This window comes from Callorhinus ursinus, unplaced genomic scaffold (genome assembly GCF_003265705.2).
Source record: "Callorhinus ursinus isolate GAN/ISIS: 27379988/994484 unplaced genomic scaffold, GSC_fseal_2.0 scaffold82, whole genome shotgun sequence".
NCBI classification, from domain to species: domain Eukaryota; kingdom Metazoa; phylum Chordata; class Mammalia; order Carnivora; family Otariidae; genus Callorhinus; species Callorhinus ursinus.
In genome coordinates, this window is record NW_027397144.1 from 739,057 (window position 1) to 754,871 (window position 15,815).

General features: G+C 54.3%; 1 protein-coding gene across 4 annotated transcripts; it reads right to left on the minus strand.

The window, feature by feature from the left end:
* Positions 1-6,166: 6,166 nt before the first annotated feature.
* On the minus strand, positions 6,167-13,916 carry S1PR2 (sphingosine-1-phosphate receptor 2). Of its 4 annotated transcripts, XM_073887639.1 has the most exons (4): positions 13,779-13,916; positions 11,393-11,470; positions 10,968-11,008; positions 6,167-8,682 (listed from the first exon to the last, which is right to left on the minus strand). In XM_073887639.1, the coding sequence occupies exon 4, from the start codon at positions 8,638-8,640 to the stop codon at positions 7,582-7,584; it is 1,059 nt and encodes a 352-aa protein (XP_073743740.1). In that variant the 5' UTR covers positions 8,641-8,682; positions 10,968-11,008; positions 11,393-11,470; positions 13,779-13,916; the 3' UTR covers positions 6,167-7,581. The 4 variants fall into 4 exon arrangements, with proteins under 4 accessions (XP_073743740.1, XP_025719094.1, XP_073743741.1 ...); XM_025863309.2 differs by lacking the exon at positions 10,968-11,008; XM_073887640.1 differs by lacking the exons at positions 10,968-11,008; positions 13,779-13,916 and adding an exon at positions 13,480-13,755.
* Positions 13,917-15,815: the final 1,899 nt, after the last annotated feature.

Below are 15,815 nucleotides of genomic sequence, written 5' to 3' on the forward strand. Positions count from 1 at the left end.
AACAACTGAGCCACCCAGGCGCCCCTAATATGGGATCTTTTGTGTGTGGCTTCTTTCACTTAGCATAATTATTTTGAGTTTCATCCACGCTATTGTGTGTATGGGTATATATGTAATATATACCTCTTTTTATTGCTGAGTCATATTCCATTTTATGGTTGTACCACGTTTTGTTTCTCCATTCACCAGCTGATGGACATTTGAGTGGTTTCCACTTTGCGGCTATTAGAAAAATGCTGTAGTGAACATTCACATACAAGTCTTTGTGTGGAACTAGGTTTTCATTTCTCCTGGGTAGATACCTGGAGTCAAATTGATGGGTCATATGGTAAGTTTACATTTGCCTTTGTAAGAAACCACCAGTTTTCCAAAGTGGCAGTACCATTTTACATTTGAGGTTGGAATTATTAACATATACATTTTACAGATGAAGAAACCAGCTGAGGTTTGTCAGGTGACGCTCAAAGTTGGCTTGGGTTGTCAACTACTGCATTTGAGACTCAAGTCAGGTTTTTCAGACTTTCTAGTTTGCACCTTTAACACTTACACCACAGTCACCACTAAAAATGAATCATCCACCCAACTTCATTTCCTTTTTTTTGACAGATTTAACTTTTCCAGACAAGACATTCATGGAAAGGTGGTGCACATAAGATGTCTGAATTTTGGGAGAGTACATTTGCTTTTCAGACAAATGAGAAAAAACAGCCAGGATGTGGAGATGGGGAGGTGGACTAAAAGTCCTTTGGAAACAATGGATCCAGTCAATGGTTGTCCATGGATGACTAAATCATTAGAAATAGTTGGATGGGGAATTTATAAAGGTGGGATCAGTCTGACAGCATCTGAACGTCCTGATCAGTCTTAGTTACCAGCAGGAGAGAGACAGCCAGACTTCATGTCCTCCTGATGGAAGTTTCCAACACTACATATCAAGAATTGAAGCCAAAAATAGCAATCTTGAATCTGATGGGACCTGTTAAATGACCCCTTAGGGCTGCCATCAACCAATATCAAACTATGGGAAACACTTCAGGACAAACAACCTGGTTTCTTCAACAAATGAGTTAGGACAGAAGAGAGGGAGGGAGCGAGGAAGGAAAGAAGGAATGAAGGTTGGGGGGAAATCGGAGAGGGAGACAAAGCATGAGAGACGATGGACTCTGAAAAACAAACTGAGGGTTCTAGAGGGGAGGGGGGTGGGGGATGGGTTAGCCTGGTGATGGGTATTAAAGAGGGCACGTTCTGCGTGGAGCACTGGGTGTTATGCACAAACAATGAATCATGGAACACTACATCCAAAACTAATGATGTAATGTATGATGATTAACATTAACAATAAAAAATTTAAAAAAAAGAAAAGAAAAAGGAAGGATGGATGGATGGATGGATGGATGGATGGAAGGAAGGAAGGAAGGAAGGAAGGATGGATGGATGGAAGGGAGAGGAAACTGTTAAACCTCATTAAACAAGGCTAAATAGGTTTTCACAAGGAAAGCTTGTTAAACAGTACTTCAGAAGGGTGCCTGGTTGGCTCAGCTGGTTAAGCGTCTGCCTTTGGCTCAGGTCATGATCCTGGGGTCCTGGGATTGAGCCCCACTCCCTGCTCATCAGGGAGTTTGCTTCTCCCTCTCCCTCTGCCCTTCCCCCCACCTCCCTTCATGCTTTCTCTCTCTATCTCTCAAGTAAATAAATAAAATTTTTTTTTAAAGATTTATTTATTTTGAGAGAGTGAGAATGAGAGAGAGAGAGTACATGAGAGGGGGGAGGGTTAGAGGGAGAAGCAGGCTCCTCGCTGAGCAGGGAGCCCGATGCGGGACTTGATCCCGGGACTCCAGGATCATGACCTGAGCCGAAGGCAGTCGCCCAACCAACTGAGCCACCCAGGCGCCCATAAAATATTTTTTTAAAAGACTTTATGTATTGGGCACCTGGGTGGCTCAGTCAGTTAAGCGTCTGCCTTCAGCTCAGGTCATGATCCCAGGCTCTGGGGATCGAGTCCCACATCAGGTTCCCTGCTCAATGGGGAGCCTGCTTCTCCCTCTCCCTCTGCCTGCCGCTCCGCCTACTTGTGATCTCTCTCTCTGTCAAAGAAATAAATAAAATCTTAAAAAAAGATTTTATGTACTTATTCTTGTGAGACACACAGAGAGAGAGAGGCAGAGGGAGAAGCGGGCTCCCCACCGAGCAGGGAGCCCAATGCAGGACTCGATCCCAGGACCCCGGGATCATGACTGGAGCCGAAGGCAGACACTTAATGGACTGAGCCACCCAAGCGCCCCATAAATAAAATAGTTAATTAAAAAATATTTAAATACCTCAGAGATTCATTAACTAAATACCACGAGAGGGCCTTGTTTGGATTGTGGGTCAAACAAGTCAAACGTTAATAAAGAAAACAGAGACAGATGGGGAAATTTTTAACACTGATTGATACTTTTGATAAGCATGATCATGGTATTGTGGTTAAGTTAAAAAAGTGTCGCTTTCTTCTAAAAATAAAAAGTGGAAGAAAATGATGTGATATTCTCTGATTTTCTTAAAAAAATTAGGTGAGTAATAATTGGTTCAGACAAGAATAGATGCTAAATGATTGAAAATTTGATAAGTAACAGGATATTTACAGAGTCTCAGAGTACTTCCCCACAAGATACTTACTAATTATGAAGGAGGAAATGGTAACTTTCAAGCGGAGAAATTTGGCAAATGCCACCAAATGATCAAAGTTAACATTGCCAGGGGCGCCTGGGTGGCTCAGTCATTACGCGGTTGCCTTTGGCTCCGGTCATGATCCCAGGGTCCTGGGATCGAGCCCCGCATCGGGCTCCCTGCTCAGCGGGGAGCCTGCTTCTCCCTCTCCCACTCCCCCTGCTTGTGTTCCCTCTCTCGCTGTGTCTCTGTCAAATGAATAAATAAAATCTTAAAAAAAAAAAGTTAACATTGCCAGTGATGGGTCTAACTGAGAAAAACACATTACTTCTGTAGTATTTCTGCCAAAAATGCATAACCTGAATCTAATCATGAGGAAACTTGAGACAAACCCAACTTGAACGACATTTTGCCAAACTACTGACTTATATTTTTCAAAAATGTCAAGGTCACAACAGACAAAGAAAGGTTCAGAAACTGTTCCGATTGAAGGAAACTAAAAGGCCAACTGACTGCCACAGGTGATCTGGGATTTTCTTCTGTTCTAAAGGTTGGTAATAGGACAATTGGTGAAATCTGATGAAAGTTTATAGATTCCTGATTTTGATAATTTTACTAAGGTTATAGAAGAGAATGCCTTGTTCTTAGGAAACACAGTGAAGTATTTAGGTAGGTGGATGATGGATGGATGGTTGGAGAGTGACAGGGATGAAGAGGAAGGGAGTGGAAGGGAGAGGGAGGGAGAGGGAGAAGATCAAGGTACATAGGATAGGAGCCTGGACTACTGGCAACTGGGCATCTGTCCTTATCCAGGACCAATTTCCTCTGAAACCCTTTTATATGAAAGAAAATCAATTTCTCTCTCTTAATTTAAGTTACTAATATTCTGTGTTTTCTGGCATCTGCAACTGAGCCTAATCTTGATGTCATAATTAAAAGAAATATTCCAAAAATCATGAAATAATAAGCAGAAGCTACAATGTCATTCATAATAATAATAATAATGGTGGTAACACTTACGAATTTGTGTTGAAGTGATGGCATAATGCCAAGGGGGTTCAGTTGCTCAGAGGCTGTGGGAACCAGATCCGGAATCTAGAATTGTGCTGTCAGTACTCTAGCCAACGGCCACATGTGGCTATGTACTTTTAATTAATTAAGATTAAAATTCAGCTCCTGCATCACACTAGCCACATTTCATTTGCTAGAAGCTTAAGGATCTGCATTTTATCAGATTATTCCAGGTGATTCTTTTTTTTTTAAGATTTTATTTATTTATTTGACAGAGAGAGACACAGCGAGAGAGGGAACACAAGCAGGGGGGAGTGGGAGAGGGAGAAGCAGACTCCCCGCCGAGCAGGGAGCCCGATGCGGGGCTCGATCCCCGGACCCCGGGATCACGACCTGAGCCGAAGGCAGACGCTCAATGACTGAGCCACCCAGGCGCCCCTATTCCAGGTGATTCTGATGCTCCCTAATGGCCAACAGCCTCCGCAGGGAAAGTCATCTTGCATCTCTGTGGGTTGGTCTGTTCTGTACTAGGCTCCAAGACTTGAGAGATGTCAGCAAATTAGACCCTCAGGCCAGGATACTGAGGAGGATCAGATGTGACCACAGTTTTCAGCCAACAACGGCCGGGGTTCAAATCCCTGCCCCTCCCCTCACATGCCATGGGAACTTGATCAGATTACTTGACCTCTCTGGTGCTTCAGTTTTTTTGTTTTTGTTTTTAAGCTGTCAGAGTGCCAATGATAGAGTCTACAGAGTACCCCAAACTGTTGCTTTCTCCATTTTATTCTCTTCATAGGAAATAAACTTCTCACTGAAAAGACCAGCATGCGCTTTTGCTTTTATTCATTTGACAAACATTTATTGAGCACCTGCTGTGTCCTCACCACCGTTCTGAGCACTGGGGCCAAGCAGTGAACGTGACAGACACAAACCCCCGCTGTCACAGAACTGGCATTCCAAAGGGGGCAGTAGAAAATAATCAGGCTAAAAAAAAGCAAAATCTGTTGCATATAAGAGAGTAGCAAGGCGAGCAGATAGGACCGGAAATGTACGCACGGCCAGAGGCCTCACCCGGGGTGATATTTTTTTGCAGGCCAGAAGGAGCAGAGAAAAGGCACAGGCGTATGTGGGGGAAGATGGGTCCAGGCAGAGGGAACAGCAGGTGCAAAGGCCCTGCGGTGGGAACATGCCAAGTACTATTTAAGATGCTAGCGGCACAGTGGTAAGACAGATGCCATCCTATCTTGAAGGTGCTCACAGTTTAGTGGAGCGGAGGAGACAGATAAACCGATCTATAATAACCTCCCAGGTGATAAGCAGGAGAGGGGCTTAGTAGAAGATGGTCAGGGCAGGCCCCTCGGAGGAGGCGATCACTGAGCAGAGGCCCAGAAGGAGGCGATAGAGAAAGCAGGTGTGTATCTGGGGCAAATCTATTGACTCTGGCCTGGCGGATACCTCTTCTGCTCCTTTCACTCAGCTGGGGCTCAGGTTCCCAAACAGAGGCTGTCTGTGAACTGCTAAAGGAGGGGGACTCTGATGGGGTGTGCAGACCTCTCAGCCTCTGGCGGTTGTCTGCCCCACTCCTTCTCACACTGGCTCTAGGGTTTGCGTTGGTGTGCTGGGTGGGGCTCTAGCTTAGGGGACTGGGTTCCCCATCAAAGGTCCAAATCTATCTTCAAAGGAGCCACTGGGCCCTGTGCCTCTGGGCAGAAGGGAGTGTCAGCCTGGAGCTGAGCTAGGAACACCACCTCCCCCCCCAAGCTGTGTCCCATCTGGGTTTCTCCTGGCTCTGGGTGGGGTCTGGCAGCTCACATTCCCCACTCTTTCCATGGCAAAGAGGGGGTGGAGGATACTCTCTCTGGCCCAGTGGTGGAGCCGGTGGGACCCAGAGGCAGCCCAGTGAAATGTTGAAATCCCTTGTACCGGCTTGTAAATTGTTCCTGCCTGAGTTCATATGCAGACGGCGCTTGCCCCAACTAGCTGTGTGACCCCGAGCGGCTCACTTACCTTCTCTGAACCCACATCTCCACCATAGTTCATAGTAACTCCCACCTTCTGAGGATTCCTGTCTTGGGAAGTGCTTGATGGAAGTTACCCATTCCTTTGGGGAAAACTGAGGAGCCCTGGAGGGTTATCTGGGCCCATGTCGCCCAAGACCATCTCCCAGGATGGAACACGTACATGACATGAGGTGAAGTAGGGGACCTCCCCACACCGCCAAGCTCTCTTTGAAGGGAAGCAGGGAGGCCTGGAGTCTAATTAATCACTGGGAAGGGCCAGACAGATGCCCTAGGGGAAAGGTCAGCATTTACCCTGTTTTCTCAGAAGCCACTGCAATCCTGGCTTGGGCAGGGCTCGGAGTTGGGCACAGAATAGGAAGGCTGGCAAAGGATGAGTGGCCTGGGCAGAAGCCACCCTCCCCATCCCGTCCACCCTCCAGCCACCGGGTGCTAGTTAGGGCAACGGCCAGGGCGCCTTAAGCCTCCAAAGACAACAACCACCGAAACAAGGGATTGAACCGTTTATTGGCCTGGGCCCGGGTCTCAGGCACGGGGGGCATCTGGGGAGCTGTATGGGGGGAGACAAGCCCCCAACTGGCTCCTTGCCCCCCAAGGCCCCCTCCCCCAGCCTTTGCATTCACAAGAAATGGCTTTGAGGCATGAGGTTTCCTTCCCCGAGGCGAGCTGTACCCCAGCTCTCAAGCGGGGAGATGAGCCAGTAATTACAAAGGGGTCTGCGCAGGGGCCGGACCCCTCTTTGGCAGCTTCAACACAGACGTGAGACGACAGTAGCATCCATTCTGGGGAAGCACGGTGGGGAGAGGAGATCACACACATCACACACACGTGCACACAGACACACATAAATATACATTTGTACCGCAACGTCCCTTCCATCTATCCAAGGAATTAGCAAAGTCCTTCTGGGGCAGGTGAGGGGAGAGCACCCCACAAGCGTTGTCCTTGGCCCCCCACCCCCATGTTTCTCCATACAATACAACTCGAAAGGAGGCACAGCAGGCTCAAGGCTGCCCTGCCTCAGGAAATCTGGGTACCTTGGCTGGGCTGGACCTGTGAGTAGCTTGGGGGGGGGTTTAGGAATGGGGGTCCTGTGCCAGCAGCTCCCCTAGAACTTTCTCAAGTTCCATCCATCCTTTCCCACCAGGAGGCCTAGAGCCCTCCTCAGCTCCCCCAGACCAGTTTTTCCAGCCCTTGGTGACTCCTTTGTGTCCCAGATAGTGCAATTGGCCAATGAGGTCTGAGAATAGCATCCAGCTGCGCCGCCCCCCCCCCCCCCGTGGTTTCCCAGCATCTCGTGGAGAGACAGAGGAAAGGGAAGAAGCAGCCAAAGTGGGCAGCTGGTGAAATTTGGGGAAGCTGTGGATTTGGGCTTTGCAACTGTCAGCCGGGGCCGACCAGGACAGTCAGGGAGGAGGCCTCCAGCCCTTTGGGACAATGGTTCTGGGGAAGTGGCCTGAGGTTGCCAGGAAAAGGTGACAGGCCGGGGGTGGGGGGGGAAAGGGGCTGGATTCAGAGAAGGAAGTTCTGTACAGGGCAGAGGGTCAGAGAGTCGTGAAATGTTGAAATCCCTTGTACCGGGTTGTAAATTGTTCCTGCCCTGAGCTCCCCAAGTGCTTGCTTGCTGTCACCTAGGCCCCTTCCTGGTCCCCTGGAGTCTCCCCATGATTCAGGTCTGAAGGGGGGGTCACTTCAGCTACTGCACTAGCCTCTGACCCTGCTGCAGCTCCGCCATCCGACGGGTCGGTGTCTCAGCCGGCTGTGCCCGGGGTGAAATATTTTCAATATCACCCAGGTCTGTGGCGTGGGGGCATCTTGCTTGGCAGCCCCCCCATCTCTGTCCGAGGTCACCCGGCGCCTCTCCATGGAGCCCGCTACCATGGCCTGGCGGCCCACTTGCCCCTCACACCACTGTGTTGCCCTCCAGAAATGTGGGTGACGTGGGCATGTGCGTGCCCCTCTCCAGGGAGCTGGAGCTGCGGAGAGGCAGGAGCCGATGGCCCGGGGTCCCCCCCCGCCGCCCTTGAACCCCCGCCGCCCGCCGGCAGCACTGCATCGGCCGCAGTACCTCCCGCCGCAGGTCCCGGCTGCGCCACGTGTAGATGACCGGGTTGAGCAATGAGTTCAGGGTGGCGAAGGCAAAGAAGTAGTGGGCCTTGTAGAGGACAGGGCAGGACCGGACAGGGCAGGCATAGTCCAGGAGCAAGATGCTAAAGGCAGGCAGCCAGCAAACGATGAAGACACCCAGCACGATGGTGACCGTCTTGAGCAGGGCCAGAGTCTGGGGGCCAGCCACGTCGGCATGGCTGGAGCGGACCACGCAGTAGATGCGGACATACAGAGCGACAATGGCCAGTAGGATGACGGAGAAGATGGTGACCACGCAGAGCACATAGTGCTTGGTGTAAAGCGGCAGAACGGTGGAACAGGCCTCGAGGTGGCCCAGGCAGTTCCAGCCGAGGATGGGCAGGCCACCGAGAGCAAGTGAGATGAGCCACGAGGCGGCAATCAGCAGCAGCATGCGGCAGCTCTTGTCGCTGCCGTAGAGCTTGACCTTGGCAATGGCCACGTGCCGCTCGATGGCGATGGCCAGGAGGCTGAAGACAGAGGCAGAGAGCGTGATGAAGGCGGAGCCCTCTCGGGCAAACCACTGCACCGGTGTCAGCCCCAGCGTGACCGGGCCCGAGAGCAAGGTATTGGCTATGAAGGCCACTCCTGCCAGTAGGTCCGAGGCAGCCAGGTTGCCCAGGAACAGGTACATGGCTGAGTGGAACTTGCTATTGCGAGCTACTGCGATTAGCACCAGCAGGTTCTCCACCACGATGGCGAAGCAGAGGATGATGATGAGGGCCAAGGCCACCTGGCGGGAGGGCGTCTCCTGAGTGTCCAGCGTCTCCTTGGTGTAATTATAGTGTTCCCGGACCTTGCTGGGACTTAGGTACTCTGAGTACAGGCTGCCCATGGTGGGGCTCAGTGGCCGGCTAGGGCCATGGGGCTGTCAGAGCTGCAGAGAGAGAAGACAGACAGAGACCAGACAAGACAGATGGACAGGTCAGTGCTGGGGCTGCCCCCTGGGCTCTGACTTTGGATGGCGGTGGTTTGAGTCCCAGCTCCCTCATTTCTGAGTGCCATATGAAGTCAGAAGTATCATCATCCCTGCTTTACCAAAGGGAAACCCAAAGAGGTCGACTCACTTGCTGTAAGTCTCAAAGCTAGAGAACCACTCCAAAGCCTCTATAACCTCTAGCTACGCTGTCTTTCCAAAAAACAGAAGCTCCCCCAAACAGCATGACAGACACAAAGTAAACTTCCAGAGCTCTCGCTCACCTACCCAGAGAGTGAGCCTTGGGCAGGGCCTGAAGGGCTCATCTCCCTTTTGGAATACACTAGAGCCCGGGGCCTCATGCCGCCTGCCAACCTGGGTCAGCAAGATGCTGGCTGCTGATAGCACCATCCCCTGCTCATTACCACCCACTGCCCTGGATTTCAGGCTGGGTCTAAGCCTTTCGGCCATGGGTGCTCCCAAGATAAGGTCTTGGGGAGACACCAGGGCGGCCCTGAGGTTTAAGCATCTCGGAGGTCATGGCATCTTCAAGGACAAAGACCTTGGAGGCAATCCAGGGTTCAAACCCACTCCACCTGACATGCTGTGGGACCTTGGGCAAGTCACTCAACACTCGGCCTCTCAGCCCCCAATGTCCTCATCTGCGAAATGGGGAGAAGGAAGCCCGCTTTATAGGAGTAATGGGCAAATCCTCTTGAATGGTACACGAGGCACCCTTAGCACATAGTAAGTACTCGATAAACGTTAGCCAACATATTAGCTCCCCTCTTCCACACACACACACACACACACACACACACACACACACACACAGCCGGGGACTAGGTGCCCTCTAGCCAATCTTTGAGGAGGGGATGTAGACTGAGCTAGCCAGGCAAGATCCCCAACATCCTGTTCTCATCAGCACCATCTAGCCCTGCCCTGGGACAGAGGGTCCCAGATGGGTGGGCAGGGCGCTGGCACCCCCCTCCCCTGCCACGATGAAATCCAGATGTGAGGCCCCAGGAACAAACAGGGTGGAGTCCTGACTTCCCAGTCACATCCGGTGTGGGAAAGGCTGGGAGGGGGTGATGGGATGGGGGAGCCACAGGAGACCAGTCTGGGAGGTCCTGGCAGGGAGGATGGGGCAGTGCTGAAGTCATGTGAGCCGAAGAGGGGGCTGAGGGGAGGTGGGGGACGGCATTTGTTTCCATGAAAGCCTGAGTCACCCCCCTCTCAAGGAAAACTGAGCCGTGGGGGGAGGGGGCGGGAAGAAGCGTGGGCAGAGAGGCTGAGAGGCCAACATCATGGCCTCCTCCCAGCTTGGTGGTGGTGGCGGGGGATGTCACAGAGGGGCTGGTGCAGTGTCTGTCTTTCACGAGGGGAGCCTGGAGGAAGCTCCAGCCTTCAGCTAATGGGGGAGGGCGCGGAAGGAGCCCTCCCTAGGTGCCTGGAAACATGCCTGGCAAGGACTACGTGCGCTCCGGGAGTGCTGTTCCAAAAAGGCTGGTTAGGCCGGTTCCTAGTGAGCCTGGGAATTATGGGGGGCTTCCGGGATCACCCAAGCCATCTCAGTCCCCGGACGCCCCCTCAGAGGGGCGCCCTGGCCCCGGGCCTAACAGAGGCAGCTGCTCCCCCTGGGTGAAGGGGCATCCGTCCTAGTTTGGAAACAGAGAAGGGCTTGTGCGCATCCCCGGAGACTGCCGCCCCGCCCAGATCGCCACACAGAGGCCCCTTGTTCCCCTGCCGGACCGGGCCCTGGGCGCCCCAATGGCCTCTGCCCATTGCGGGCTGCAGCCGGCCGGGAGCTGGCTTGGCCCTGGCCTCCGCCTTACTGGACCGGCCTTCGGGGCAGAAACAGCCCGCGCCCTGATTGGCTTATTTTCAATCCCAGGGCCTTGAGCGATTCGCCCATTGGCCGGAGCTTTCCGTCCTCGGCATTTGATTGGCCCAGTTGGGGGCGCTCTAAGGAAGGCGCTAGCGATCGGTCCTTTGCAGGCCCTTTGCAGGCGGACCACTTCTTTCGGAGAACAGAGTTAGGGCTGTGTGGATGTCCCTGGGGAGAGTGTGAACCGCGGCCTGACAGCCGGGTCACGCCGACCAGACGCCCCCAGGCTGCCCTGGCCTGCTGGGCCGCTCCGAAGTTCATGACTGAGAAGCAAGGGCCCGTTGCAGGCCTGGGAAGCACCCGTGCTGGTGGTCCCATGGCCACCCCCTTCACCCCTCCCTCACACGGGGCCACCAACCTTCTGGTCTGGCAGCCAAGAGGAAGATTTATGGAGGCTTCCTGGAGAAATAAGAATTGGGTTCAGTCCTCCCACCCCAGAGACCCACAGAAAAGTCTGTCTTCTTCCCTGGGGGGTGCGGGGGGGTGGGGATTGGGAGCCTGCGCACTCACTTTCTGCAGCCCTTGGAGGCTGTCAAGGCATTCTCAGAAGGAGGGGTGACTCGCCTAAAGAAGGGGAAACTGAGGGCCACACTGCTTCCCTCTTCTCATCTTCCCCACTAGGACTTTGCTGAAGACAGAGCTTAAGGTAGGCTCATGCTTCCCAGAAAGAGGAAGCAGGGCCTGGGGATTGGGACAGACAGAAGAGGCATCCCCAGGCAGATACAGGCTTTGGCTGCTTCCCCTCCCTGTGTCAGGCTCCCAGAGGGCCTGTCTCCTGCTCACCTTCACCAAGGCCGTCCTAACTTCTTCCCAGAGGCTCAGTAAGAGGTCACTGGGCTCAGAACCGGGTAATGGCCAGGCCTGAAATGGAATGAGAGGGACAAGTGACAGGGTTTGGAGGGAAGGGAAGATAGACCAAGACTGTTCAGGGGGAGATTAGAAGAGAGGAAGGACAGGGGAAGCCTCATTGGCGTCCAGGAGCCCCTCCTCCAAGTTCCCCTGAGGCAGGCCCTCAGTGCTTACAGTTCCACTGATCCATGCCACTTACCCTAGGGCAGCGCCCCCCACCCCCTTTTGGTTTCTCTTCAGCTGTCAGGCCCGCCCTACACTGCCGTTCTCCATGCGGCGGCCAGGGGGAGCTATTGAAGTCTATTTAAGTCACAACGCCAATACACTGTGTCACTCCCCCAGCTCCAAATTCTTCCATGGCTCCCCACTGCCCAAAACGGCCTGGCCCCCGCCTCTCTGGCCTCCTCCCACTCTCCCCCAGGTCCTCTCAATTCCAACCACACTGGCCTCCTAGGTGCCACCCCCATCCCTACCTCAGAGACCGTGCTCTTGGCTGAGTTCATCCACCTGGCATGCCCTTCCCTCAGATCCTGGAATGACTGTCTTCTCCTCTTTCTGGTTTCGGGTTTTTTTTGTGTTTAAGATTTATTTATTTATTTTGAGAGAGTGAGAATGAGAGAGAGAGAGAGACAGTACATGAGAGCGGGGAGGGTCAGAGGGAGAAGCAGGCCCCTCGCCGAGCAGGGAGCCCGATGCGGGACTCGATCCCGGGACTCCAGGATCATGACCTGAGCCGAAGGCAGTCGCTTAACCCACTGAGCCACCCAGGCGCCCCTCTGGTTTCGGTTTTAAGGTCACCGGCTCAGAGGGGTCTCCTCTGACGGTCAGTCTATCGTAGCCACCTTCCCCAGGGCCTTTCTGTGACAGCATCTGGCTTTATTATCTTCACACAACTTGCCATTCTTAGAGATTATTATTGTAATTTTTGTTTTCTGTCTGGCTTCCGTGGTAGAATATGAGTGTTGGAGGCCAGCGACCGAGTCCGTTTTCAGCCCCTTTGGCATGATGCCTGGCATACAGAAGGTACTCAGAAAACGTGTGTGATGGATGATGGATGATGGATGATGGATGGATGATGGATGATGGATGGATGATGGATGGATGGATGGACGGATGGACGAATGAAAGAAGCCCCGTGGGCCCCTGAGGGTAGAGGCACCTAAACTCAGCCTAGCCCCCAAACAACAGTAAAGGCTGGCCGCTGGCAGCCCCCTGACCGGCGAAGCCCGGCGCGTCTCCGTGGAGACAGCGGCAGGACCCGCCCCCGCCCTCAGGCTGCAGTCTAGGCCTCCTTATCTGGCGGTGGAATGCGCGGTATCCACACTCGCTCCCGCTGGGGCCGCGCCTCCTCTCTCGCGACAGCCACACGCGAGGAACCCCTACATGTCCCGTGGGGGGTGGGGGACGCCTGTGCGTCCCGCCAGGGGCTTCGCCCTGGTATTCCCAGAGGACTTAGGGGCGGGAGTCGGGGTGGGGGGGATCCCAGCAGCAGCCGCACGGCCAATACCAAACCGCCGTCGCGCCACGCGGGGGGCCCGTGGGCTCAGCGCGTGGCGCCTGGAGCATCTGACTAGGGCAGAGTCGGGGGAGGGCATGGAAATCCCCGGGTGAGTCAACTCGTGCCGGAGGAGGGGGCGAGGTTCCGACGCTCTGCTGGGCCCGGGACCACACGGGGTCCGCGCCACGGGTGACTGCACCCCCGCCCTGTCCCTGGGCCCCAGGTGAAAGGAGAGGCGCGGGAGTCACGCACTCACGTTCCTTTTCCTTCCAGAACAAAGCCACGCCCCCAAGGGGGGGTGACTGAAGACGACGAACTACTCGGGGAAACTGAGGCACCGAGGCCGACCTGCAGGCGCTGGAGCAGACGGCCCTCCCTGGGGACCCCGCCCCTTGGCTTAGAAGCTCCGCGGCGCGCTGCACCTTTCGCTCTCGCCCAGCCCGAGTCGGCCTGCGGGGGAGCCCTCTCCCTCATACACTCTCCCCAAGCCCCCCCCTCGCTCCCCCCCGGTCCCGGACCACACCGTTCTGCCTCCCAGTCTCTGGCCGAAAGCGCTCGGATCCGCCTTCTCTTCGGCGCCAACTTCCTGCCGCCGGGGAAGGCGGGGAGCTCAGTCTGGGGGTTCGCGGGCGCGGCTGTAGGGGCCGCCTGGAGTCGTGGAGAGGGCGCACAGTGACCACTCCCTCTGTGCGGCAGGAGCACCGGCGGCGCGTGCGCGCCCCGGTGCGCCCCCAACCCCTGGCCTGGCTCCCCAGCTCCGATCCTGCGACTCAGGGATCCCGGGCCCGTCCTTTCTGCCTCCCCCTCGTCCCGCACACTCACCTGGCTGGGCCGGCCCAGGTCCCTGCCCTGGCCGGAGGGGCTCTGGCGTCTGCGTCCCCGGGACGGCATCGGCAGGGGCTGGGGCTGCCCGCCGGGCTGGGACTGCGTCCCGGGGCTCGGGACCAGGGACAGAGGGGGGCGGGGAGAGACACCGCCTAGGCCCCCCACTCGCCCCGCCCTCCTCTCCTCCCCTTTCCGGCGGCGGCGGCAATGAATTCCAGATGTGGCGGGTCGGCCCGGGCGCGCGCGCTGGGGACGGCGGGGGAGGTGCGCGGGGTCCCTTTGTCCGCCCCCCCACCTCTCGCCCTGCCCCCCCCCGCCCTGCCCCTCCCAGCCCCCCACTCGTGAGACCCAGCCGGCGCATGACGTCACGCGCCCCCGTGACGTCACGCCTCTCCTGGCCAGGTGGCCTCAACCCGAAACAACTGTCTTCAGTTGTAGATATACTCTTGACTCATCCCTGGGACCCCGGAATTGGAGGAGAACACGAGATCCCCTTTATTTACTCAAAAAGGAGCCACCGAAGCACCTCTGTGTCAACGCAGCAAATAGGCATGAAGCGCCTCCTCTGAGTTCCTCCAATAATCAAGTCCTACCATGTGCCACGCCCTGCCCCAAAGACAGGATTAGTTTTTGCCTTGATAAGACCTTAGAATTCAGATAAGACCCCTAAAAAAGTGGGAGCACCCAACAGTCTATGCTGCCTCTGCTGATGGATCGCTTGTCCCGCCCTTGGTGTAGTCAACCAGGCAAGAAGGCCTGGGTTCATCCTGCCTTCCAACTTGGGGCCCAATCTTCTATACAGTTCTTTGGGTTCTCTCTCTCTCTTTCTCTTTCTCTCTCTCTCTCTCTTTTTAAGATTTTATTTATTTGTCAGAGAGAGGGAGGGAGAGAGCACAGGCAGGGGAAGTGGCAGGCAGAAGGAGAAGCAGGCTCCCCGCTGAGCAGGGAGCCTGATGCTGCGGAGCTCCATCCCAGGACCCCGAGATCATGACCTGAGCTGAAGGTGGACGCTCAACCAACTGAGCCACCCAGGCGTCCCTGGTTTCCCTCTCTTTTCCTCATTTCAGCTTTTCCTGGGCGACTCTGTATGCCTAGATGCTGAGATGGAAGGACACCCTCATTTACTGATGTGCGCACGTGTGTGTGAGAAATCAGCAGCTACACAACATGATAGGAGAGCTTCTCATTCCTTCAACAAATATTTTTGCTATACCTCCTGGGCACAGCAGTGAACAAAACAGGAAAAAAAGTCCTCACCCTCATGGAGCTTATGTTCAGGGGCAAGAGAACAGCCTTTTAGGAGAGCACTGTTCGAGAAAATGCATGCATAATCTTATGTCTATTTACCAGATACATTAAGCACCTGCTGTGTGCCAGACAGTATCCTAAAAAGGATATATCAGGAGCAAAACAGACAAAATTCCCTGTCCCTGTGGAGCTGATGTTCCATCACATGTGCTCAGAATATCCAGAATATTGCAGAAAGAAGAAATTAGTGAATTCCCTGGGAGAGGAGGGGAGAGATAGGGACAGGGCACAGGAGGGAGGCTGCTTTCATTCTGTGAATGCTCTCCTACCTTTTGATTTGTGTAACATGTGAATGTGTATCCTATGCCAATAATAAGTTAAATTAAAAATTGACTGCTGGAGACCTAGATGGTGCAATAAAAAGGAGAGAGAGGTTCAGTGCACTTTTCTGTAGGTGTATCATACTTCAGTCAAGAATGTTGAAACGCTAAACAATGAAAAAAGGGTATCTGCACTCCCATGTTGATTGCAGCATTATTCACAATAGCCAAGATATGAAATAACCTAAGCGTTCATCAATAGAGGAATGGATAAAGAAAATGTGGTATAGGGGCGCCTGGGTGGCTCAGTCGGTTAAGCATCTGCCTTTGGCTCAGGTCATGATCCCGGGGTCTCTGCTGAGCATGGAGTCTGCTTCTCCCTCTCCCTCTGCCCCACCCCCCCAGCTTGTGTGCGCGTGCGCGGTCTCTCTCTCTCTCTCTCTCTCTCTCTCTCTCTCTCTCTCTC